A 26,040-nucleotide genomic window follows, 5' to 3' on the forward strand; every position below is an offset into this window, starting at 1 on the left:
GAAGCATGGGTTTCAGATATTAGGAAGTGGATGACGGACTTTTAAACCCAAGAAAAAATAATGCTTGTTTTAGGGATCCAAGTAACAGAGCTGCTCACCCTTAAGACTGCCTTGCTCTTCGCTCTATGCTCTATGCTCTGCTAAGCGAGTGAGCGAGCGATCTCTGCGCACTCTCTGTGCGTCCAAGCTGTCTGGCTATAGGCTGAGACCTCACCTGCCCTTCATGCCTAAGGTTATCACCAGGTCTTTTCAATCTAGAGTTATCAAACTACAGACCTTCTCCATTCTCCCCTCCTCTGCACACATGTGAGGAGGATGACAGGCTCCACCATCTATGCCCAGTACGCGCTCTTGCTCTGTACGTGAAGCACACCAGGTCTGTCAGACTGACTCCCCAGCTGTTAATCTGTTATTCAGATTCCTGGGTGGGTTGTCCATTTTCTAAGCAGCGTCTCTCCCACTGGCTTTGTGACTGCATCACTTTGGTCTGGCCCTGTCATTCCGGAGGGTCTCTGTGCACACTCGTGGTGTCGCAGCCTCCTCTGCCCTTTTTCACAGGATCAAGGTAGATGACATTTGCGCCGCGGCATCGTGGTTGTGGCCTTCGCCGTTTGTCGGTTTCGATTTAGTGGACGTCTCCCCCACGTCTTTTGTTCATTCGGTTCTAGGCGCAGCTACCCGAGACCTCTGAACTATCCTATGGGATCTCGTGCTTTGCCTTGATTCTATCACTGCTCAAAAGGTAGAAACTGTCCCAAGTAAATCCATTGGAGTTTAGTGTTCTGGATTCTGGAAATGTCTGGATGGGCTCTGTTCTTATTCAGGATATGTAATTAGGATTATGTTGATGCGTGAATCATGATATGGAGAAGGAGGACTGTTCGATTGTCCAACAGGTTTCCTGGGGAAATGTTAAGATGTTGGGTCTGTTTCTGCTGGACACAGTAAAATTGATGGTAGCTTGTCTGAGACCAATCACCATGCTCTCACAACCCTTACAATCTGGGTTTGGGGGGGAAAATTGACGAATGCCATACAGTTGTTCTATGTGTCAGAGTGAGGTGTGTCCATTACTTTGCATTTAAGAAATAATAAAGGCTCATAGGCCAGATAATCCTTTTTATTATTTTTCTTGATTGTTTTTTAATGGAATTTTTTTATGATTTATTTATTTTTGGTTCTATCAACATGTAATGAGAAATGTGTTTTTACATGTGTGAGGTGCGCCTGTGAGATTATGGGCATGACAAGTAATTAAATTAAGCTTGAAACAATGACTGTACAATGATAGTACTGACTGTCATCTGTACGAAGGACAATAGTTAGGACATTTGATGCCCCATAACTGATGGGCCCCATACATCCTGTCCATACATCCTGTCCACACATCCTGTCCACTCATCCTGTCCACACATTCTGATGACCAATGGTTGTCTATATGATCATTGACTGCCTCCTATGTGTTCTGGCATAAAATAATGTGTTAAACATTTGATTACTTGGAGAAAATGTAAAACCTATAATGATCAACTTGAAACATTCTTCCCTGACATTGTTTTTTGGATTTCTATCATAGATCAAAAGTGGACAGAATCTAACACCTGGTAACCTGTACTGTGCATGTCATTTATAATTGGTTTCAACTGGCCTCAAAAAAAGATTCTCAGAAGAAAAAAGAAAGTGAAGCCAACTTTATCACCTGACATTGTACAATCCAATTTGAAGAGTTGTTCATATTCATATTTTTGCTGTTAATGTGCTGTAACCCATCAATTATTAATATAACCTATTCAGTTTCTTAAACCCTTTTATTTTAACATATTTTAATGAATTATGTATATACCCTACTGAATAAATTAAGGGAAAACTTAGATGACATAACGGGTCTCAATGAATGAAAAATATTAAAGATCAGAATCTATACTGTACACTGTGTGTTACGTCACAAACCCATACATCAATGGGTTTGTTCCATCCATTCCATCCAGTCAAAGTCCTCATAGAAAAGCCTAAAGGAATGTGTTCTCAGTCAGGGGAACTTGTAAACTGTAAACAATCTCATTGCGCCAAATTATTTTCTGACTACGGTAAAACCACATAGACATTACTCAAGCAGGGATTTTTTATTAACGACTATCTAATCATCTGTTCAGAACTATAAAGAAATTAAAACAACGTGTCCATGGTCAGTGGTCAATCATTCATTGTTATTTAAAGAAGTATTCAGTAGAAAACAAGAACCAACTCGTTTTTTCATCTGAAAAATAACAAAACCACAAACACAGAAATGATGAATTACTAAGTAAATTAAAAACACACTTCAAAATGTTCAGACAATTTTTTTTGATCATTTCTTTACCTCAACATACCTAACAACATTATTAGTCTTAGTATTTACATTATACTTTAATTTCAAACATCAGTGGGAGGTTTCAGTTTCTCCCACAGTCTGTCCCAGAATGCCTGGTGCTGATGGGGGTCCTGAGGCCAGTCCAGATAGGTCCTGGTCTTTACCAGACGAGCCAGTCTGTGGTGGGTTGAGAGCCAGCGAGGGGGGATCTTCTCCAGGAAGACCAGGAGGAGGATGTCTCTTTGCTCCACCTGCAGTCTGGCGGTGGCCAGCTTCAACTCCAGGGAGCACCAGTTACTGCGAAGGTAGTGGCGGCTGACCAGACAGAGGGTGTGGCGGCTCCGATAGAGGCTGTCTGTGATGTTCTCCACAATGTCCTTCCCCAGCTGGAAGTCCCTGCTGTGCAGACAGAGGTTCAGGAAAGGGGGACCCCTCTGCTCCAGGTTGGGCAGCAGCTCCTCCACCACCCAGAGCTCGTCCTTCCCGCTGTAGGAGACAAAGGTGTCGTAGTCGTAGCGCCCCCTGGTGTTGGATCTCATGGCCTCTGAGAGCCAGCCAAGGGTGATGTGGTAGAGGGGGAGAAGATAGTGGCCAGACAGGTTATGGACAAACACAACCAGCATGAAGAACAGGACTCCCAGGCCAGTTACAGTAAAGAGAATAAAGTCTATCTCTGTTGTGCAGTTGGCTTCTGTGTACTTGACAAAGTTAGGTGTGTCTATTCCATTGTCTAACAAGCATGTCAAGTTGTCCCACATAATGTGTCTAAAAGAAGTCAAGATCACTTCAACCTGCCTGTTCCTCTTTGCCCATGCAATAAGCCAAGCATTGTCACAACTGCAAAACAAATGTAACTGATTAAATAGCAAATACTTAAGACCAGAAAGAGATTCAGGAAAGCTGTATAATACATTATATATGTTCTTGATTCGTAAATGCAATCTTTTTAAAGATTTTAAATCTTTAGTTAAACTACCCTCCATAGAATAAATCTTGCAGTCTAAAAGTTTCAGAACCTCCAGCTTTGTCAGGTTGTGGAAAATGATGTCAGCAGAAGGTTGTTGTATAAGATCCACTGAAAATAGAGTCAGTTTCTGTAGCTGAATCAGTTGATTAATTGTTGTCATATCATAACTTTTAGCTGAGAGCTTTGATCTGTACACAAATGTCTCCACAGATTTGAAATACTTTCCCATGAATTCAGATCCACAAAGGAATTCTTCAGCATGAACATCAAGATGGATTACAGACTTAAAGAATGGTTGTCCGCAGTCCTCAAAGGACACAGTCTGGCCTTTCAGTGTAAGACTCAGGTTTTGTGTAGATGTGATGTCACTGCCAACAATCAAATGCATTGGCCTCATCCATGTAGAGATATACAGATGAGTCAGTTGACTCAAAATGTCACCAAATATGAGTGTCAGATTCAACTTTATCATATGTTCTGTTAGTGGGCTGTTCAATTTCCCAAGAAACACTTCTCTTAAAGATATAAGATGTGTAAAACACAATGTCTCAATGTTGTGAATAAGTGGATTTTCCCTGAGATCCAACCATGTCAAACTATATAAACCATAAAATGTATTTGCATGGATGTGTGTAATGTTATTATTTGACAGGTTTAAGGACTCCAGGTTTGTCAGGCCCAAGAAAGCAAAGTGTTCAATATTTGAAAGTAAATTATTATATAAGTTCAGATCCCTCAGGTTACCAAGACAACAAAATTGTTCTGCAAAAAGCCTTTGTATGTTCAAATTTAAAACAACTCTGGTTAACCCTGTTATTTGTTGTTTTTGGAAGGAGCATAAATCAACACTGTTTTGATTCTGGTGAAATACAGACAATGTTTTAAGGTTCTTAAGAGTGGAAATAAAATTCCATTTTATTTGAGGAACAGAATGGATATCAACATAAATAAACATAGATTCTAGTCCAATGCACATGTCAACACTGGACATTGAAAGGGTGCTTGGATTGCTTGTTTTAAAATGAATTTCTTTGATAGAAAGCAAAAATACTAGATTACAGAAGCTTTCAAAATCAATATCATTAGAGTAAAATCCCAAGGAATGGATTTGCTTAATGCCAGACTGGGGGAGGCGCAGTAGATCTACCTGGCTTATATGCAATTGCATAAATGTCACGTTCTTAAAACAAGCCAGAGCACCTTCCTCTATATGTGTTATTTCACCAAATATTAAAGAACACCCTGTTAGGTTGTTAAAAACAGGTGTCATGCTCTCATTTGTGTTTAAGATTGGACAGTTTGATTGATTTAATGTCTGTATCTCCAATGCCTCTATGACTAAATCAGTAAGTGACTTTATATACATTATTCTGCATATTATCTCTGACCAATCTTTTAGACCGGAATTTAAAATTGAGACAGTTTGTAAATGAGGTATGCCATCAAAGACATCTAGTGCCATTGTTGATAACCTGTAATTCTCTATCACCAAATTACTTAGCCTGATTAGATCTCTGAATGTATGAGGCCCAATATTACAGTCACAGCACCCAACGTCCTGCCCACTCAACATCATATATTCCAGATTTGGAAGGCTATTCTCAGTTGGAAGGATTTGTGAAAAACAGCCATAAATGTACAGGTACTCCAGATCCTGAAACTGAGAGAAAGAACCCAGAGACATGACCCCATTTTTCTCTTCAGTCATGTATATGCAGAGAGTATTGATGTTTTGAGGGAGTCCATGTAGATCCTCTTCAATGACTGTGACATATTGACAAGAAGCAGTGAGACCTTTTGGAACTCTTTTTAAGCAATAGCTGGGTGGCATGTCTTCAATGTCTTCAGCACTGTGATAAATGTCACATTTAGGATGCATCCATCCATTAACACTCTGAATCCACAGTAACAGGAGGACAGCGTTGGAAAACGGACACCTCATCTTCTGGGATACTGTTGTCTGGTTCTGGTTGAAAGGGTTGTTATAACTGGTTTGATTCATTAACAAACTACACAAGTTATGCCAACAGAATGGTGTAAATTTTTTGTCTTTTTGCCAGATGATCACAGCTTTTTTTTATTCCAATACCATGCTCGTCCAGTGTCCAGTGGAATGTTTTTTCTTGGTAATAAAGTCAGTATCGTGGTTTGTATGGTTCCAAAAGTAGATATAGTTTCATATGTTCAACAGTCAAATAAGAAATGAGTTAAGTAGATGAGCCTTTTCTACCGTACAGGGCAGTCTAATTTACATCTGTTTTTCAGTTCCTTAAAATAAAATACATTAGGTGTAGTTCTTTAAAAATATAATTTACATAAAGGAAATGACTTGGGCTTGAGATTTCAGAAGATAGTTGCTTGTCACAAAAATGTCTTCAATTTGTTGGATTAAATCTGAATTGCAATAAAACACTTGTAAAACATGTTTACTTTTGATTCCTTTTTCTGATAAATATAAACATCTAAAGCAAAACATCAGGCTTTTAGATTTGGTTAATTCATTAGGAAATGCTAGTGACCATAAATCAATAAATCAATCAAATGTATTTATAAAGCGCTTTTTACAACAGCAGTTGTCACAAAGCGCTTTACAGAGACACCCGGCCCCAAAACCCAAGAAGCAAACAACAGTAGTGTTGAATTTCAGTGGCTAGGAAAAACTCCCTAAGAAGGTCGAATTTTAGGAAGAAACCTAGAGAGGACCCAGGCTCAGAGGGGTGACCAGTCCTATTTCTGGCTGTGCCGGGTGAGATATTAAGAGTCCAATTGGAATAATAAATACATTTCTCTGGGCTACATCCAGAGTCTATTTGATTTTAGACTAGGTCAGAAGTATGACCAGGTGGACAAGGACAGGGACAGCAACGGGCCCCCCAAACCAGGTAATCCACAGGTGTGGACCAGGACCTCATCTCCTTCTGAAATTTAAAACTGGAGGAAACTGAGAAAAGTTAGTAGTACATCCCTCATATCCCCCAGCACAATAATATAAACACAAGTTGATTTCGGGTTGTCGTTTGATGTGTGAGTAACACTTGTGTGTTTGCAGTGGGGATGAGTTAGTGAATTTCCCTTGTTATTTCTATTCAGCCGGCTTGGGTGTAATTGGCACAAATTTGGTTTAAATATGGACCGCATGTACGGGTGTTATGGACGCAAACTCTTCCTGCCTATTGATCTCCGCATGTGTTGTTGTCCCCTGTTTTGCCTCTTTTAAGTCTCTGTGTCTTGGTTGTTGTGGATCTCATTTCATCACTGAAATAACACACCTCTATCCTGGGGTCCAAATTGTTCCCCAGGTAGTGTTGGGCATAGGCCACTGTGATATTATGAAAAGTAGATAAATTAAACTTGATACGAAACATTATTACTGACTGATAACTGTAAAAAGGAAAAAGGTTGAAAGTGATGTCCATTACTGATGGGTCCCATATATCCTGTCTGTACATCCTGTCTACACATCCTGTCCACACACCCTGTCCACACATCCTGTCCACACATCCTGTCCATACAACTCTCCACACACCCTGTCCACAAACCCTGTCCACACATCCTGTCCACACATCCTGTCCATACAACTCTCCACACACCCTGTCCACAAACCCTGTCCACACATCCTGTCCACACATCCTGTCCACACATCCTGTCCATACAACCTCTCCACACACCCTGTCCACAAACCCTGTCCACACATCCTGTCCACACATCCTGTCCACATATCCTGTCCACATATCCTGTCCACACATCCTGTCCATACAACTCTCCACACACCCTGTCCACAAACCCTGTCCACACATCCTGTCCACACATCCTGTCCACACATCCTGTCCATACAACCTCTCCACACACCCTGTCCACAAACCCTGTCCACACATCCTGTCCACACATCCTGTCCACATATCCTGTCCATACAACCTCTCCACACACCCTGTCCACAAACCCTGTCCACACATCCTGTCCACACATCCTGTCCACATATCCTGTCCATACATCCTGTCCACACATCCTGTCCACACATCCTGTCCACACATCCTGTCCACATATCCTGTCCATACAACCTCTCCACACACCCTGTCCACAAACCCTGTCCACACATCCTGTCCACACATCCTGTCCACATATCCTGTCCATACAACCTCTCCACACACCCTGTCCACAAACCCTGTCCACACATCCTGTCCACACATCCTGTCCACATATCCTGTCCATACATCCTGTCCACACATCCTGTCCACACATCCTGTCCACACATCCTGTCCACATATCCTGTCCACACATCCTGTCCATACATCCTGTCCACAAATCCTGTCCATACATCCTGTCCATACATCCTGTACACACATCCTGTCCAAACATCCTGTTCATACATCCTGTCCAAACATCCTGTTCTTACATCCTGTCTATACATTCTGTCTACACATCTTGTTCACACATCCCCTCCAAACTTCCTGCAAGGAACAGTCCATGTGACAGACATGGGACAATGAATAGACTCATGGACACTGTATAGAAGGAACATCTGTTTCTCATGACAGACGGAGCCCAGCCCACAATTCCTGTGTAGAGCCAGGAACTGATTGGAAGAGGTTTAGACTATTTAGTAGTCTGATGACCAATGACTGCCTATGTGTTCTGGAATAAAATGTTTTTTTTTTTTAAACATTTGATTATTTCGAAAACATGTAAGACCTAAAGAAGATCAACATATAACGTTCTTCCTGGACTTTCTGGATTCATGATTACTTTCATCGATCAGAAGTTTACAGAATCCAACACCCAGTAACATGTGTAACCAACTTAATCACCCGATATTTACTAATCTAATTTGCAGAATTGTTCATATTTCTTTTGTTGTTACTGTGTTACAACCCATTAATTATTAAAGTAACCTTTTTTCATAGCCTTCAGGAAACCCTTTTATTTGTGTAACAAATGCTCAGGGTGTAGATTCATGCACAGAGTGAGTCAGGTGTTTATTGCCCTAAAGCAGAAGGCTCAAATTGAGGCCAGCAGGCAATGTTCATTCACAGGTAGACAAACAGATAGGTGAACAATCCAGTAGGGTAAGGCTAGAACCGTAGTCAAGGGTAGCAGAAGATCTAATGCTAGGACCGAAGGCAGAATAACAACAGGGGCTGGACTAGGGCTGCAGACTGATCACGGAAGATATACAGGTCAGTACACGGAAGAAGGCAATAACTTGTTCTCACACACAAGCTAGTAAAAAGGCTTAGTAGACACAAGGTTGACTAGAGAAATACATTGAAAAGTGAAAGCGAAAATACAATACATTAAGGGGAAAACCGAACCTTACAAGTTGAACATACTTTAATTATGTAAATACAAACAAGAGGTCATAGTAAGCTTAACAAGTTCAGATATACGGGAAGATCTCAGACTTACTAGCAATAAAGCTTTTGACCACAAGAGTCGGTACCCAGAGTAAACGTTTTTCCTCTGAGCTAGATTGTAAGGAATTTTTTTGAGTGGTCCTTTTTTAACCACATTCTCAGTCTTCCACATTTTTACGACATCAGATTTTATCTATGGCCATGTTTGATCCCATTTTCCAAAAGGCTCAGGACATTTCTTCATAGGTATTGGCAAAAACACATTCTGCTTATTTCCACCATCATCCAACCAGAAATTCACATGGATCAAGGTGTGTGAAAAGGCACTCAGCCCATAATGACATGAGCTAATTTGAAAAAGGCTTCCGGCCAGAGAGAGAGAGATGCTAGAGGGTGAAGAAGTAAAACCCTGCTGAAGATAACTCCCATAAACCCAGGGTGATGCTGCCCCATTTGAATCACCACTTGGGGCTTCTCAGCCACAGTCAAGACTTGAACCTAGACCGGGGTGGCCAATATACTGCTACATCTGTATCAAGGCACTCTGTGGCCTCATCCACACCGCATTACTGAGCTACTGTAATAGCAGAAAACATTTCCACAAGAAAGGACAGTAATCAATGTGGGTGGATTGATTTCCTGCCTGTTGGGCCCTGTCCGGGGCCTCCCCCAGATAGGGCCACAGTGTCACCGGACCCCCCTGTCTCAGCCCCAAGGTCTTACGCTACTATATTATTGTGCTGTGGGAGTAGGGTCAGTTCTCCTTCTCCAGTATAAGTTCTCCTTCTCCACTATAAATCCTTGTAGATATAAGGAATGCATTTTTAAAATGTTCCCTGTCTCCTGGCATTTTAAACTTAGGAGGACATGAGGTCCAGGCTCACACCTGCGGAGTAGCTGGCTTGAAAGACCCGTGGCTGTCCCTGTCCAAAGTCCTTCTGGTTGTGTTGCAGATCAAGACGATACCTGATGATTTCAGCTGCCAACATGCTGATACCTCCCCCTTCCCCGTGTTGTCCCTGTCCTTGTCCATCTGGTCATGCTTCCAACCTGGACTAAGTTTAAATAGACTCAGCCCACATGCATTTATTATTTATTACAATTGTACTCTTAATATGTTCACCTGGCACAGCCAGAAGAGGACTGGTAACCCCTCTGAGCCTGGGTCCTCTCTAGTAGGGGTGTGCAAAGCAGCCAGTATTTGTATCTCTATTTGTATTTGTTAAGGAGGAAAAAGTATTTGTATTTGTATTCAAGTAAAATTCAAAATAGGCGTAAAGATTCCGTTTTTTTCTTGCGTTAGAGCTGGTTCACCCTATTGCAGCATAATGAAATAATATCCCGATCAAACTCCGCTTCCTGAAAGTTATAAATTGCTTTTGGAACCCAGGTAAAGTACAAAAATCTATTAAACAAAATTGTGACGCAGTTAGGTTTTTTTGCTCAGCCGAGCTCTCTCTGTTGCTATGTGGAGAATGGAGATGTGTGGAGCAGCCTGTGTCAGTTACCGCTTTTATTCTTTTCCCCTCCCCTCCCCTGAACGTCACTCACTCACTCATCTGGGCATGTACTGTGGTCTCATGAGAAAACGCAGCTTTTTGATATAACGGTTTTCTTGTTCCCGAATACAAATATTTACAAGTATTTGTTTGAAATAAGTATTTGTAAAAACCACGTTATTTGTGCCTTTCCGAATACCGTATTCGGGTTCGGCTCCACCCTTACTCTCTAGGTTTCTTCCTAAATTCCAGCCTTCTTAGGGAGTTTTTCCTTGCCACTGAAATTCAACAATACCGTTGTTTGCTCTTTGGGGTTTAAAGAGTAAAAAAAGAAATTTAAGTTTACTATACAAACTCTTGTTCATGGTTTGTACTTCATGTGTTCATTTATTAATTTATTTTTTTTTACTTTAAAAAAAACTTTAAATAGTTCTCTTACTCTTGTTAACAGAAACATTAACCTGAAGCTCAATTCTGAGGCTGTTTCATAAATAGTTTGTTTTTCACCTAAAACAGATACTTCTGATTTCAGGCTTATATTAAAAACTTCCGGTTTGCTCCACCCACTTCTGGTTTAAGCTGCGCCCTTTCTGAGTATGAATACGGATAGAGATTATTTAGTTGGTTGAACAGATACAGACAATGGTGTGCTCTCTCATTCCAAGTAATAAATATTTGTTGATCTGCCTAACAAAAATGTAACCCTAATCATTCTGCATTTAGTTTAATTGTTACCCTAATATGTTGTTGTGCTAAAAAAAAATGGTTACAGGGGCACCATTCTTCAACCTGTTTCCCAAAAAGTTAGGATGCTGTGTAACATGTTAAGAAAAATGAAATGCAATGGTTTGCAAATAATTTAAACCCAATATATAGAAAATGGTACATAAAAACTTAATCAATTGTTGAAACGGATAGATTTCATTGTTTCTTGAAAAATATATGCCCACTTAGAATTTGATGCCAGCAACATGTTTAATGTTAAGAAATTTACTGGGAGGAACATCTCACAACTGATTAGGTCCCAGAGAGGATGAGTCTTTCAGCAGTAAAGATGGGGAGGGTTTCACCACTCCGTGAAAGACTGTGAAGGAAAATGGTGCATCAATTTAAGAATAACATTTCTCAATGTAAAATTGCAATGAGTTTGGGGATCTCATCATCCACAGTACATAATATAATAAAAAGATTCAGAGAATCCAGAGAATTCTCTGTAGGCAGGGGACAAGGCCGAAAACCAATATTGGACGGCTGTGATCTTCGGGCGGCACTGCATTAAAAACAGATACGATTCTGTAGTGGACATCACTGTAGGGGCTCAGGAACACATACGGAAACCATTGTCTGTGAGCACAGTATCTAGTAGCATCTACAAATGCAAGTTAAAACTCTACCATGCAAAGAAGAAACCATATATAAAACCGTGTAGAAGATATAGAAACCATATATGAAAAAGATACAGAAACGCTGCCACCTTCTTTGGGCCCAAGCGCATTTAAGATGGACTGAGGCAAAGTGGAAAACTGTCCTGTGGTCTGACAAATCAAAAATGTAAATAATTTTGTGGAATCTCGAACGCCACTTCCTCCAGACTAAAGAGGAGAGGGACTATCCTGTTTGTCATCAGCACACAGTTCAAACGCCAGCATCCGTGATGGTATGGGGGTGCATTAGTGTAGATGGCATGGGTGACTTGCACATCTGTGAAGGCACCATTAATGCTAAACAAGGTATACAGGTTTTGGAGCAAGATATGTTGACATCCAGATGGCATCTTTTTCAGGGAGGGCCTCACTAATTTCAGCAAGACAATGCCAAACCACATAATGCACGTGTTACAACAGCATGGCTCCATAGTAAAATAGTCTGGGTGCTAAACTGGCCTGCCTGCAGTCTAGACCTCTCACCCATTGAAAACATTTGGCGCATTATGACAAAAAATACTACAATGGAGATCTCAAACTGTTGAGCAGCTGAAATCCCGTAAAATTCCAACACTACCATCTGAATGTCGTAGCAGGAATCGGGACTCATCAGGCCAGGCAAAGTTTTTCCAATCCAATGTGCCTTGCAAATATATACCGGATTTTGTCTGGTATACCCTGGGGACATACCGAGACAAAATCAAGAGAGCCATGTATGCTTGGAAGTCTGTCCAGTCAACCTCCTTCCAGTTGTCTTTGTAAACGCATCTCCCCTCCAAGTTGGTTATGTTTATCTAAAAAATTTCAGCTGCCTCTATCAGGAACAGTTTTGGTTGCCTCTATCAGGAAGCAGGATTTTATGTCATCAAGCCGGGATATGGCGTATCTCCAGTTGGCCCTGGGGTCATCCTGAAAATCTCTGTAGCCGATAGCCATCCTCTCCTCTCAGGTGGAGATGAAGACCAGGACAAATTCCCATTCTTTGACTAAAATGTAACAACAACATCTGCATTGTTCCACATCGGTTGTCTCTTGGTCTGGATCATATTCTGTGTTGCCTTTAACTTCTGATACTTCCTCCTCTAATGCATCTTCACTGTCAGTATCCTGGCCTTTCTCCTCCTCACCAGCATCATCATCAAAGATATGATCAAAAGCCTCACATACAGTATATCATTTGGTCATTGTGCTGACACAGAATGAATTGTGAGCAAGGCCTCAAGAATCCTTTATATACCATAGCTTGTGAGGGGTTCCCATGGAAGCCAAGAATGGGAGTGAGGTTTGTGTGTGTGTGTGCACGCGTGCTAAAACACACAGGCATGTGGGCATCTGGGAGAGGTCATGCGTCCATCTCATGAATGGGCATGTGCCTAAAATAAAATGTATGTAGTAATTGTAGTCTCACCCATTCATTTCTAATGATGGGACATTTATGACTAGAAACACCACAGGTGTACAACAAATCATCAACCTTTATTTTTTGTGTTCAGATGCTCTGTGTGGACAGAGTAACTTGTAACCTTATGACAATCAGATTAAATGAACTTCTTTCCCTTAAATCAGATTAAATAAACGTGTTTCCCTTTTCAATGGGCACACAGACCACACTGTTGCACGGCAAAATATTTTACAACAATACGTGAAAAAAACTGATTTTTATTTCTAACCTGAAGATGTTTTGTTTTGAGTGTTTCGTAAACCCGTGACACATGTTTTGTTTTAGAGCAGGGGTGTCCAAACCATTCCATGTGTCCGCAGGTTTTTGGTTTTTCCTATAAATTGGTTCCCAGTTCACACCTAAGAAACCAGGTGAGGGTAGAAACTAACCAATCAGTACCCTAATTAATCAATCAAGTACAAGGAGAGAGTGAAAACCTGCAGACACTCGGCCCTCTGTGGAATAGTTTGGCACCCCTGTTTTAGAGAGTTGTTCTGTCCATCACTAGTATTTCCAGAACTTTGTGCTCATACATCCTCTATCATGCTCATCTCAACTAGTCATTAATGGTTGATTAGCATCAGCTGGTCCTCGAATCCAGTCCTTTTAGCAGGGGTGCGTTCAAGAACAATCTCCTCCAGCCTAATGGCTATAATAGAGCTCCTTGTGTTCCCCTGTAGGCAAGCTGCAATACATCACTTAGTTTAAAACAAAAAATAGCAGAGCAGTTTGTGCCCATTACACACATGCATACTGTCAAAAGGTGAACTAAGAGAAATAGCACTTCACTACATCACCCCTGCTGCAAACACATAATAAGCGATATACACACATGAATCAGAGTTGCGTTTGAAATACTTTTTGGTCACTAGCATCTCCTAATGAATTAACCAAAACTAAATCAAGATATTTAGCAGCCCAATAAGAGTTTACACTACTTTGCTTTAGAAATATATATTTATCAGGATAATGAATCAAAGGTAAACATATTTAACAAATGTTTTATTACAATTCAGATTTCCTTACAAACTGAAGATTTTTTTGTGACACTCAACAAACTTCTGAAATCTGAAGCCCAAGTCCTCTTCTTTATGCAAATTATACACAATATCTGTTTTTATTTTAAGGAACTGAAAAAGAGAGATTTAAAATTTCTGCTATGTACTGCAGAAAGGTTCATCTACTCATTATGTGCATGTGGAGATCAACTCGTTTTTTTATTTGACTGTTGAACATTTAAAACAAAACCGTAAAAACTTTTGGAACCGTAAAAACGAAGATAATTACTTTATAAGCATGAAAAACAATCCAGTGGACAGCAAAAGGGCAGAATATTGGTATAACAGAAAGCAGTGATCGTCTGACAAAAAAAAGAAAAACACCATTCTGTTTGCATGCGTTGACTGAAATTTGAAGAGATGAGGGTTGTGTCTTCCAAACCTGTCCTCCTGTTACTGTGGATTCAGAGTGTATATGGATGGATGCATTCTAAATGCAACATTTATGATAACCCTGAAAACATTGAAGACATGCCAGACAGCGATTGCTTACAAGGCTATTCCAAAGGTCTCACAGCTTCCTGTCAATACTTCACAGACATCGAAGAAGATCTACATGGACTCCCTCAAAACATCAATACTCTCTGCATATCCATGACTACGGATAAAAATGGTATCATGTCTCTAGATTTTTTCTCTCAGTTTCACGACCTGGAGTACCTGTATATTAATGGCTGTTTTTCACAAATCCTTCCAACTGGGAATAGCCAGGGCCTTCCAAATCTGCACTACATGGAGTTGAGTGGACAATACGCTGGGTGCTGTGATTGCCATATTGGGCCTCACACATTCAGAGATGTAGTCAAGCTAAGTAAATTGATCATATCTGACTTTAGGTTATCAGCAATGGCACCAGATGTGTTTAATGGCATACCTCATTTACTAACTGTCTCCATTGGTAACTCCTGTGTAAAAGATTTGTCAGAGATACTATGCAGATTAATGTATGTAAAGTCACTTACTAATTTAGTTGTAGAGGCACAGGAAATACAGACATTAAATCAATCAAATTGCCCAATCTTAAACACAAATGAGAGCATGACACCTGTTTTTAACAACCTAATGAGGTGTTCTTTAAAATTTGGTAAAATAACACATATAGAGGAAGGTGCTCTGGATTGTTTTAAGAACCTGGAACTTTTCGAATCTTACCTAAACAAGGAACTGCTACTACAACTGCCCCTGTCTGGAATTAAGCAAATTCATTTGTTGAGAAACCTCGGTAGTGAACACATTGATTTTAAAAGCATCTGCAATCTAGTGTTTTTGCTTTCAATCAAAAGAATAGATTTTAATACAAACTATCCAATCAGCCTTTCAATGTACCATGTTGACTTGTGCGTAGGACTGGAATCTATTGTTCTTACTAGAGATTATACTTTCTATCCATCCATCTCCCAAATTAAATGGAATTTTATTTCCACTCTTAAGAACGTTGCATACTTATCTGTATATGACCGCACAGAAAACAGTCTTGATTTGTGCTCCTTCCAAAAACAACCAATCACATGGTTAAACAAACTTGTTTTATATTTGAACATAAACATTTTTTTTTCAAATCAATTTAGTTGTCTTGTAAACCTGTTAGACCTTAAATATAAAAGTAAATTATCAAATATTGAAGACTTTGCTTTCCTGGGCTTGAGACTTCTGGAGTACTTAGACCTGTCAAATAATAACATTACACACATCCATGCAAATACATTTTATGGTTTATATAGTTTGACATGGTTGGATCTCAGGGAAAATCCACTTATTCACAATACTGAGTCTTTCACACATCTTACATCTTTAAGAGAAGTATTTCTTGGGAAATTGAACAGTCCACTAAGAGAACCTGTGATAAAGCTAAATCTAACACTGATATTTGGTGACATTTTGAGTCAACTGACTCACCTGTATATTACTTCAAGTATGAGACCAATGTATTTGATTATTGGCAGTAACATTGAATCCAAACAGAACATGAGTCTTATACTGAAAGGCCAGACTGTGTCCTTTGAGGACTGTGAAAGACCATTCTTTAAGTCTGTAATCCATCTTGATGTTGATGCTGAAGAATTCCTTTGTGGATCTGAATTCATGGGAAAGTATTTCAAATCTGTGGAGACATTTGTGTACAGATCAAAGCTTTCAGCTAAAAGTTATGATATGACAACGATTAATCAACTGATTCAGCTACAGAAACTGACTCTATATTCAGTGGATCTTATACAACAACCTTCTGCTGACATCATTTTCCACAACCTGACAAAGCTGGAGGTTCTGAAACTTTTAGACTGCAAGATTTATTCTATGGAGGGTAGTTTAACTAAAGATTTAAAATCTTTAAAAAGATTGCATTTACGAATCAAGAACATATATAATGTATTATACAGCTTTCCTGAATCTCTTTCTGGTCTTAAGTATTTGCTATTTAATGAGTTACATTTGTTTTGCAGTTGTGACAATGCTTGGCTTATTGCATGGGCAAAGAGGAACAGGCAGGTTGAAGTGATCTTGATTTCTATTAGATACATTATTTGGGACAACTTGACATGCTTGTCAGACAATGGAATAGACACACCTAACTTTGTCAAGTACACAGAAGCCAACTGCACAACAGAGATAGACTTTATTCTCTTCACTGTGACTGGCCTGGGAGTCCTGTTCTTCATGCTGGTGGTGTTTCTCCATAACCTGTCTGGCCACTATCTTCTCCCCCTCTACCACATCACCCTTGGCTGGCTGTCAGAGGCCATGAGATCCAACACCAGGGGGCGCTACGACTACGACACCTTTGTCTCCTACAGCGGGAAGGACGAGCTCTGGGTGGTGGAGGAGCTGCTGCCCAACCTGGAGCAGAGGGGTCCCCCTTTCCTGAACCTCTGTCTGCACAGCAGAGACTTCCAGTTGGGGAAGGACATTGTGGAGAACATCACAGACAGCCTCTATCGGAGCCGCCACACCCTCTGTCTGGTCAGCCGCCACTACCTTCACAGTAACTGGTGCTCCCTGGAGTTGAAGCTGGCCACCGCCAGACTGCAGGTGGAGCAAAGAGACATCCTCCTCCTGGTCTTCCTGGAGAAGATCCCCCCTCGCTGGCTCTCAGCCCACCACAGACTGGCTCGTCTGGTAAAGACCAGGACCTATCTGGACTGGCCTCAGGACCCCCATCAGCACCAGGCATTCTGGGACAGACTGTGGGAGAAACTGAAACCTCCCACTGATGTTTGAAATTAAAGTATAATGTAAATACTAAGACAAATAATGTTGGAAGGTATTTTGAGTTAAAGAAATGGTAATTTAAAGGTCTAAGTACAAATTGTCTGAACAATTTGAAGTGTGTCTTTAATTTATTTAGTCATTAGTTTATATTGAGATTTAATACATTTTTGTTCATAAAAATCATATTGCTAACATATGTATTTTGTGTTCTGTGTGTAGTGTAGTGAACTGAAAAGGTCTATTTGTGCTTTTGTTATTTTTCAGGTTAAAAACGAGTTGGTTCGTGTTGTCTACTGAGTACTTCTTCAAATAACATATGATTGACCAATTATTTTAATATCTTTAGTTCTTTACAGATGAGTAGTTGGTAGTTAATGAAAAAATCCCTACTTGAGGAATGTCTCTGTGGTTTCACCATAGTCAGAAAATCATTTAGCGCTGATTGTTTTGAGTTTAGAAGTTTAATTGACTGAGAACACATTCCTTTAGGCTTTTCTATTATGTTTTTTATTGGAACAAATCCATTACAGAACTTTTGATAGGAATACATCATCCAATAACAATCATACAGCATTGTTCCAAGTCATGATTTTTTGGGGTATAATGCACTTACCTTTTATATTCATCGGCATTAATAAATAAAATAAAAAGCTAAGTGTATTAGCTGAAGGAACCACAGTTCTATAGCATGTTTTTATTGTTAAAAACTTAGAAACAACAGAAACCCTCTTGATAAAAGACATTGGATACCAAATTCTATTTCTTCTTTTAATTTTGTTATTTTTTGTCCCTAGTACTGCTTTAAAACATTTAGTGTGTTTTCTTAATTTTAAAGATAAAGGTCCACTTTATCACTGCACCTTTTTATTTCCTTTCCAAAAAGGAAGGTTTTGGGTGAGGAATAGAAGGGTTAAAATGAATAGAAAGCCTCTGTTCCTCACTCAAATTCTTTTTCAACTTTTTTTTGTGATTAGATTTTTTGAGCAGTGTATTTATATAATTCATTAAAATATGTTCAAATAAAAGGGTTTAAGAAACTGATTAGGTTGTATTAATAATTGATGGATTGCAGCACATTAACAACTAAAAGAAGAACATGAACAATTCTGCAAATTGGATTGTACAATGTTGGGTGATAAAGTTGGCTTCACTTTGGATTTTCCTCTGAGGATCTTTAGTTGAAGCCAGTTTAAATAAAATATAAATGGCATTGCACAGTGCACATGTTACTGGGTGTTGAATTCTGTCCACTTTTGATGCATGAAAATTATAAAATAATGTTGATCTTTTTAGGACTTACATTTTCTCAAAAAATTTAAGGTTTAGCACAATCTTTTATGCCAGAACATATATAAACAATTGGTTTATCAGAATGTTTGGAGGGGATGAGGTGACAAGACGTGTGGAAAGGATGTATGGACTGGATGAGTGGACAGAATGTGTGGACAGGATGTATGGACAGTATGTACGGGGCCCATCAGTTATGGAGCATCACATGTCCTAACTATTGTCCTTCAATGACTGATAGTAGTCAGTACTATCAGTCATTGTTTCAAGCCCATAATCTCACAGTCCCACCTCACACATTTAAAAAAAAACATTACTCAAATAACTGGACTGAAAATGTCCAAACATTTCCATTAAAAACAATAAAGAAAAATAATAGAAAGGATTATCTGACCAATGAGGCTTTATTATTTCTATTATATTTATATTATTTGAAGAAGTGTTAAATACACGATAAGTGCTATTTTTTTCCTATAAAAAAACAAAAAAAAACAAACAGACCTTTTCAGTTCCTACTCTGCACACAGTGTGTAAAAACGTGTTAGCAATAAGTTGTTTACAGATAAAAAGTTATTTTAAAGTACTTTAAAATAATTGAAAGACAAGTTTCAAATATCAGCTTTAACATGCAACTTAAATTTTATATTTTAAAATCAAGCCACGGTTGGAGGTTTCAGTTTCTCCCACAGTCTGTCCCAGAATGGCTGGTGCTGATGGGGGTCCTGCACTGTAAAAATTATTTGATCAAAAAGTTATGATAACTTACATATGTCATTAACTCAGACGTAAAATAATGTGTTATGAAATTTCAACTCAATTGTTTGCGTTTTCAATCTCCCAAATTAGGTTCATAAGTTACTTGAATGAATCACAAATTCCAGGTGCGTAAATTAACTTGCCATTTTAAATTGAGTGGGGTACTAGTCTTTGGCGTGTTGCAGATTGAGAGGAGGACAGCTCTTTGCGCATGTGCGGGGGACTACCGTTGAAGCCAGGCCTCCAGACGAACAAGTTTACGCGCCAGCAAGCAATCAAACTTCAATCGGCCGGGTGCCGTCTTACTTTTTTCTGTAAGAAGAGTCGGGTTGGCGTGAACAAGTTCGCTATAGGTAAGTGTTTGTGTTTTGTAGATATTGAGAATGTGCGTTGATGAAGCCAATAACGCGATTAACGTTAGCTATCGTTACCTTTTGATATGTGCAACAACCAAGCGTTCCGCACAAGCCCTGAAAAGTGTAGCCAAAATGTCTCGATCGCCCCCTGGTGAGTGGTCCCAGTATAGGTCATAAACCCCGCCCTCCCCATGTTATTCAATGGGACGCAAGACCAACTAAACAATTAAATTACCCTTCAATTATCTTTTTTCCGAAGCTGGTTTCTGTCATTTACTGTAGTTTGTATCACGCTAATGTAAATTCAAGAGTTTGTTTTTAAAATAAGTTGGTTTTTAGTTACTTATTTAATGCTCTAAAAACGGTGGTGTGACGTCATGATTCACAGCTTTGATTGACAGCTATCTGAGCCAAGGAGCCACTGAAGCGCCATCCTCCTTCGGAGGACTGAGGAGATTTGAGCTTTACATTTAATCTCTAAATTTCTATAATTGATATAATTTCACACGGACATAATGGGTTGTTCTGCAGTACATTGTGCTAACCGATCTGGCATTTCCAATCGATCTTTGAATTTTTTTTGGTAAGTTAAATTTATAAGCTATTTAATTAGTAAATAAATGTAATTGGCTAGCTAACGTTAGCTAAAAGACAACAAGCCTCGTTAATAGCTAGCAGGTGATCGTTAGCTAGAAGTTACCAATTATTTTTGTATTAGGCCTATTCTAAATTATGGTTAAACATGATGTAAGTTAGGCTATAACATATCGTCTAGGTTTAACAAGCAAAGGTTGTACTGTACTTGGACTTGCGATTGATTATGGTATGCGCATTCTGCGAGGGAGAGTGAGGGCGGGGCACAGGGGTGGGGCCGTAGATTTCGCGGCTTTACGGCTTTACTTCCTGCTCGCTACTGCGCATAACTACTGCGCAGAACTGGTCCCAAGATTGCTATCTGCGCAGACGCAAGTCCAAGATGTCAGCGCCGTATCGGGACACTGGCGGCTTCATTTTTCACCAATGGAAAAGAGCGAAAGGGCGTCGTCCATTTTTTTTTACAGTCTATGGCAACAACTGTGATGTCATTTAAGCGAGGCACATTTCAGCGACCGTTAACGTTAGCTAGAACACGTTTGCTAGGAGTTCAGTCTTTTAGTTCAGTCAAAGACGGTTGATAAAGCTTTATCTGAGACGTTCAGATTTGTTTGAGGTCACTCAACTCTGCTTATTTTTGTCTTGTAGGAAACAAACGAAAGGAGAAGGACTGCTGCTCTGCTGGGTCTGCCACACTACCTAAGAGAAGAGCCATAAGACATCATCAGGATGTGTGACGTAAGACCATTTTCTGTCATGCATAACAGCCCATATACGAACGCACGCACCCACATATACACTTGCGCGCACACACACCCCACTCACCTCACTACACTAAACCACACACACACACACACACACAGATTGGTTTAGATACACTCATGGGTGTTGATAAAGTCCTGTGGCAGCAAAATAGTGATGATGCAGGGAGGAGTGACGGGCAGAATAGTGATGGGGAAGACGAGGGTTGGGTGGAATAGTAGTGATGGGAGGAGGGAGGGGTAGAACAATGTTGGAGGAGGAGAAAGGAGGGGTAGAATAGTAATGGGGAGGACGAGGGTTGGGTGGAATAGTGGTGATGGGAGGAGGGAGGGGTAGAACAATGTTGGAGGAGGAGAAAGGAGGGGCAGAATAGTGATGGGGAGGACGAGGGTTGGGCATAGAGAATATGCACAATACACTTTCAGCTAAAAGTTTTGATTTAACACCGATTAATCAACTTATTCAGCAGAGACTTCCAGCTGGGGAAGGACATTGTGGAGAACATCACAGACAGCCTCTACTGGAGCCGCCACACCCTCTGTCTGGTCAGCCGCCACTACCTTCACAGTAACTGGTGCTCCCTGGAGTTGAAGCTGGCCACCGCCAGACTGCAGGTGGAGCAAAGAGACATCCTCCTCCTGGTCTTCCTGGAGAAGATCCCCCCTCGCTGGCTCTCAGCCCACCACAGACTGGCTCGTCTGGTGAAGACCAGGACCTATCTGGACTGGCCTCAGGACCCCCATCAGCACCAGGCATTCTGGGACAGACTGTGGGAGAAACTGAAACCTCTGACTGATGTTTGAAATTAAAGTATAATGTAAATGCTAAGACTAATAATGTTGGAAGGCATATTGAGTTACTGAAATGGTCATTTAAAGGTCTAAGTACAAATTGTCTAAAGTTTTAGAAGTTTGTGTTTAATTTCTTTTAGTATTATGTTTATTAGTTTTTTATATATTTTTCTTTATTGTAAACATCTTATCGCTAACACATGAAACCAGACACTTTTTCTGTTTTAATATTGTTCTTGTTTTACCATATGTCCGTGCCCTGCTTTAAAACAAATAAGCTGTGTTTCTTAGTTTTAAAGATGTTTTATTACACCTCCATATTATGATCTCTGACAGAATAAAGTCAGTTCCTCTGGAAATGCATTCAACTGCTTGGCTCAGTAAGGATGAGGCCACAGAGTGCCTTGATACAGATGTAGCAGTATATTGGTCACCCCGGTCTAGGTTCAAGTCTTGACTGTGGCTGAGAAGCCCCAAGTGGTGATTCAAATGGGGCAGCACCACCCTGGGTTTAGGGGAGTTATCTTCAGCAGGGTTTTACTAGTCTCTTCCCCCTCTAATGTCTCTCTCTGTCTGGAGGGGCATCCTCAAATTAAATTACGTCAATATGGAGAGAGTGTCCTATGACGCACCTTGATCCATGTGACTTCTTGATTGGATGACTGCTGAAAAAGCAGAATGCCTTTGTGCTGATACCTAAGAAGAATTGTCTTCCGCCTGTTTGGATATGTGATCAAACATGGCCGTAGACAGGGGCGCTGTATGGGGGATGTTAGGATGATTCTAAGGGCCGTTGACTGACAGGGGCCCTAAAAAAATATTAGAACATTAAGTAAAAAAATTCAACATTAAATCATTAACCCATGCACCTATCCTATTATATTTTCTTGTTTATTGCAAAAAGTAAACATCCAGAGAGGTTCTGTATTAATAAGCAGACCACCCTCCCCACACACACACACATTAAATTGTTCAGTGCAGGCGCGAACGGTACTTGCTAGTAGTGAATTGCGATTGAGGATTGTTCACTCGCAAAGGAGTCCTGAGACTGTATGTTTCATCAAAAGGGTTTCCAATGTTTCAGAGACACTCTTCTGTTGAGACTGTATGTTTCATCAAAAGGGTTTCCAGTGTTTCAGAGACACTCTTCTGTTAAGACTGTATGTTTCATCAAAAGGGTTTCCAATGTTTCAGAGACACTCTTCTGTTGAGCCTGTATGTTTCATCAAAAGGGTTTCCAGTGTTTCAGAGACACTCTTCTGTTGAGACTGTATGTTTCATCAAAAGGGTTTCCAATGTTTCAGAGACACTCTTCTGTTGAGACTGTATGTTTCATCAAAAGGGTTTCCAATGTTTCCATGTTTTCAATAATCAAAACAGTATATACAGTGGGGAGAACAAGTATTTGATACACTGCCGATTTTGCAGGTTTTCCAACTTATGCATGTAGGAGCATGTAGGAGTCTGTAACTTTTATCATTGGTACTCTTCAACTGTGACGGAATCTAAAACAAAAATCCAGAAAATCACCTTGTATGATTTTCAAATAATTTATTTGCATTTTATTGCATGACATAAGTATTTGATACATCGAAAAGCAGAATATAATATGTGGTACCGAAACTTTGTTTGCAATTACAGAGATCCTACATTTCCTGTAGTTCTTGACCAGGTTCGCACACACTGCAGCAGGGATTTTGGCCCACTCCTCCATACAGACCTTCTCCAGATCCTTCAGGTTTCGGGGCTGTCGCTGGGCAATACCGACTTTTCAGCTCCCTCCAAAGACTTTCTATTGGGTTCAAGTCTGGAGACTAGCTAGTCCACTCCACGACCTTGAGATGCTTCTTACGGAGCCACTCCTTAGTTGCCCTGGCTTTGTGTTTTGGGTCGTTGTCATGCTGGAGGACCCAGCCACGACCCATCTTCAATGCGCTTACTGAGGGCCAAGATTTTGCAATACAAGGCCCCATCCATCCTCCCCTCAATACGGTGCAATCGTCGTGTCCCCTTTGCAGAAAAGCATCCCCAAAAAATGATGTTTCCACCTCCATGCTTCACAGTTGTGATGGTGTTCTTGGGGTTGCACTCATCATTTTCCTTCTTCCAAACATGGCAAGTGTAGTTTAGACCAAAAAGCTCTATTTTTGTCTCATCAGACCACATGACCTTCTCCTATTCCTCCTCTGGATCATCCAGGTGGACATAGGGAAACTTCAGATTGGTCTGAACATGCGCTGGCTTGAGCAGGGGGATCTTGTGTGCGCTGCAGGATTTAAATCCATGACGGCGTAGTGTGTTACTAATGGTTTTCTTTGAGTCTGTGGTCCCAGCTCTCTTCAGGTCATTGACCAGGTCCTGCCGTGTAGTTCTGGACTGATCCCGCACCTTCCTCATGATCATTGATGCCCCACATGGAGCCCCAGAACGAGGGAGATCGTCATCTTTTCTAATAATTGCGACAACAGTTTCCTGCTCATCAAGCTGCTTGCCTATTGTCCTGTAGCCCATCCCAGCCGTGTGCAGGTCTACAATTTTATCCCTGATGTCCTTACACAGCTCTCTGGTTTTGGTTTTAGATTCAGTCTTTCACAGTGGAAGTGTACCCATGATAATAATTACAGACCTCTACATGCTTTGTAAGTAGGAAAACCTGCAAAATCGGCAGTGTATCAAATAAGTAGTTAGTGTAGGGTATAATGTGTCAGAATGGTGATTTATGGCCCTGGGGGGCGGGACTTCCATATTGATGTGACAGGTGGGCGGGACATCCGGTTTGTAGGGTGGGACTTCCGGTGTGACGTCTGTTAGGGTGGGACTTCCTGTATGACGTATGTTAGGGTGGGACTTCCTGTATGGCGTATGTTAGGGTGGGACTTCCGGTATGACGTATGTTAGGGTGGGACTTCAGGAGTGACGTATGCATGTCCGGTGACTTTGTGATTTATGATTACATTGATGTGTCAGTGTTTGATGTTTTACAACGTCTGATGAGCAAACCAGACTAGTGTTATAACAGGTGGGTTATGATTGATGATTAACAAATGGGGCTTAGGGTTCCGGAATGTTAAATTCCCAGGCAGTAAATAAGTGTTGTGTCTGCGGTACGATGATTGGTGTTCAACAAAAGGGTGCCAGGGTTCCAATGCCATGTGGTACAGATGTAAACATCCATGTTTTACAATGTGGTTGTAACATGGTGTTTTTCCACAAGCACAGAGTTACACATGAGAGACATGTTTTTCTGTAAGATATAAAGAAGGGGATGGGGAGGGACTTTGGGGAGGGACGATTTTGGATAGTTTTCAGCCCAGCATTCATTTTAACAAGAGATGGGCTTCAAGGTTATCTCTGCCCAGTAGTAATGGTCCCTAAATAACCACTAATACAAACTGTAGTATATGCAGGTTAGAAATCATCCCGTGACTCACAGTTTGTAGTCCAACACGGCATTACACCAAACGAACATCGCATGAGCATTGCTATTATTTCAAAGGAGTATCCATGGCCCAGGGCCAACCACACATTTCGCAAAGGTGGATTGTTTCGCGGTTGGGGTTTTAAAATATTGTTATAAATAAAAACAAGTGTATGTATGAGCAATGGTGAGTTTTGTAATAAAAATGGTTGTTTAAGTCAGCATTAACTTCTAAGTTGCATTATAAGGCAAAACGTTACAAAGTTACCAGCAAGTTCGCGTATAGATTTGCATGAACAACCGTAAATCGTTGACAGGCAAGGATAGGTTATTTCAGGTAATTAAAACATTCGTAAAGGCGTTTTTTGAAATTGTACAACAGAGATCAACGCAAGATTGTTTTCCACACATTGGTAGAAATGTTTAATAATAGGCAACGTTGGTTCAAAAAAAATACTATAGTATTTGTGTTAGTATGGGCTTATGCTGTCACTTCCGGGTGAAGATGCGCTGCATTCTCTTAAAGACCAACTCGTGAAATCTGATGTGGTATTGCTGTATTATGGTCCTGTGTTTGTAAAATGTTGTACTGATTAATGTCGATATGGTGATAATAACAAGCGTTTATATGTAAGCAGATGAGTGTATCGTTAATATATACAATTATATGACGTGATGTCACAGCTGAGCCGCGAAAATTAACGAGAACCGCGGTTCTACCAGACAGGATATATCATTATATTTGGTTGCCAAACGGCTACAAAAATCAGAACTAAATA

At 40.3% G+C, this 26,040-nt stretch overlaps 3 protein-coding genes across 3 annotated transcripts; 2 read left to right on the plus strand and 1 right to left on the minus strand.

Annotated features, from left to right (window-relative positions):
* Positions 1–2,364: 2,364 nt before the first annotated feature.
* LOC114840269 (toll-like receptor 13) lies at positions 2,365–5,491 on the minus strand. Its single transcript, XM_029123158.2, has one exon. It carries the CDS (start codon positions 5,317–5,319, stop codon positions 2,413–2,415), a length of 2,907 nt encoding a protein of 968 aa, XP_028978991.2. The 5' UTR covers positions 5,320–5,491; the 3' UTR covers positions 2,365–2,412.
* An 8,711-nt stretch (positions 5,492–14,202) lies between these two features.
* On the plus strand, positions 14,203–18,136 carry LOC114840249 (toll-like receptor 13). The gene has a single exon (XM_029123142.2). It carries the CDS (start codon positions 14,451–14,453, stop codon positions 17,304–17,306), a length of 2,856 nt encoding a protein of 951 aa, XP_028978975.2. The 5' UTR covers positions 14,203–14,450; the 3' UTR covers positions 17,307–18,136.
* A 3,256-nt stretch (positions 18,137–21,392) lies between these two features.
* On the plus strand, positions 21,393–21,911 carry LOC114840296 (toll-like receptor 13). The gene is made up of 2 exons (XM_029123222.1): positions 21,393–21,424; positions 21,519–21,911. The coding sequence occupies exons 1-2, from the start codon at positions 21,393–21,395 to the stop codon at positions 21,853–21,855; spliced, it is 369 nt and encodes a 122-aa protein (XP_028979055.1). The 3' UTR covers positions 21,856–21,911.
* The last annotated feature ends 4,129 nt before the right edge of the window (positions 21,912–26,040 follow it).

Source organism: Esox lucius, chromosome 11 (assembly GCF_011004845.1).
Source record: "Esox lucius isolate fEsoLuc1 chromosome 11, fEsoLuc1.pri, whole genome shotgun sequence".
Taxonomy (NCBI): domain Eukaryota; kingdom Metazoa; phylum Chordata; class Actinopteri; order Esociformes; family Esocidae; genus Esox; species Esox lucius.

Coding starts and splice junctions, on each gene's coding strand:
- LOC114840269 (XM_029123158.2), bottom strand. CDS start 5,319: ATGAATCAAACCAGTTATAACAACCCTTTCAACCAGAACCAGACAACA.
- LOC114840249 (XM_029123142.2), top strand. CDS start 14,451: ATGAGGGTTGTGTCTTCCAAACCTGTCCTCCTGTTACTGTGGATTCAG.
- LOC114840296 (XM_029123222.1), top strand. CDS start 21,393: ATGTTGGAGGAGGAGAAAGGAGGGGCAGAATA. Junction 21,425..21,518: donor GAGAAAGGAGGGGCAGAATA/GTGATGGGGAGG, acceptor CAACTTATTCAG/CAGAGACTTCCAGCTGGGGA.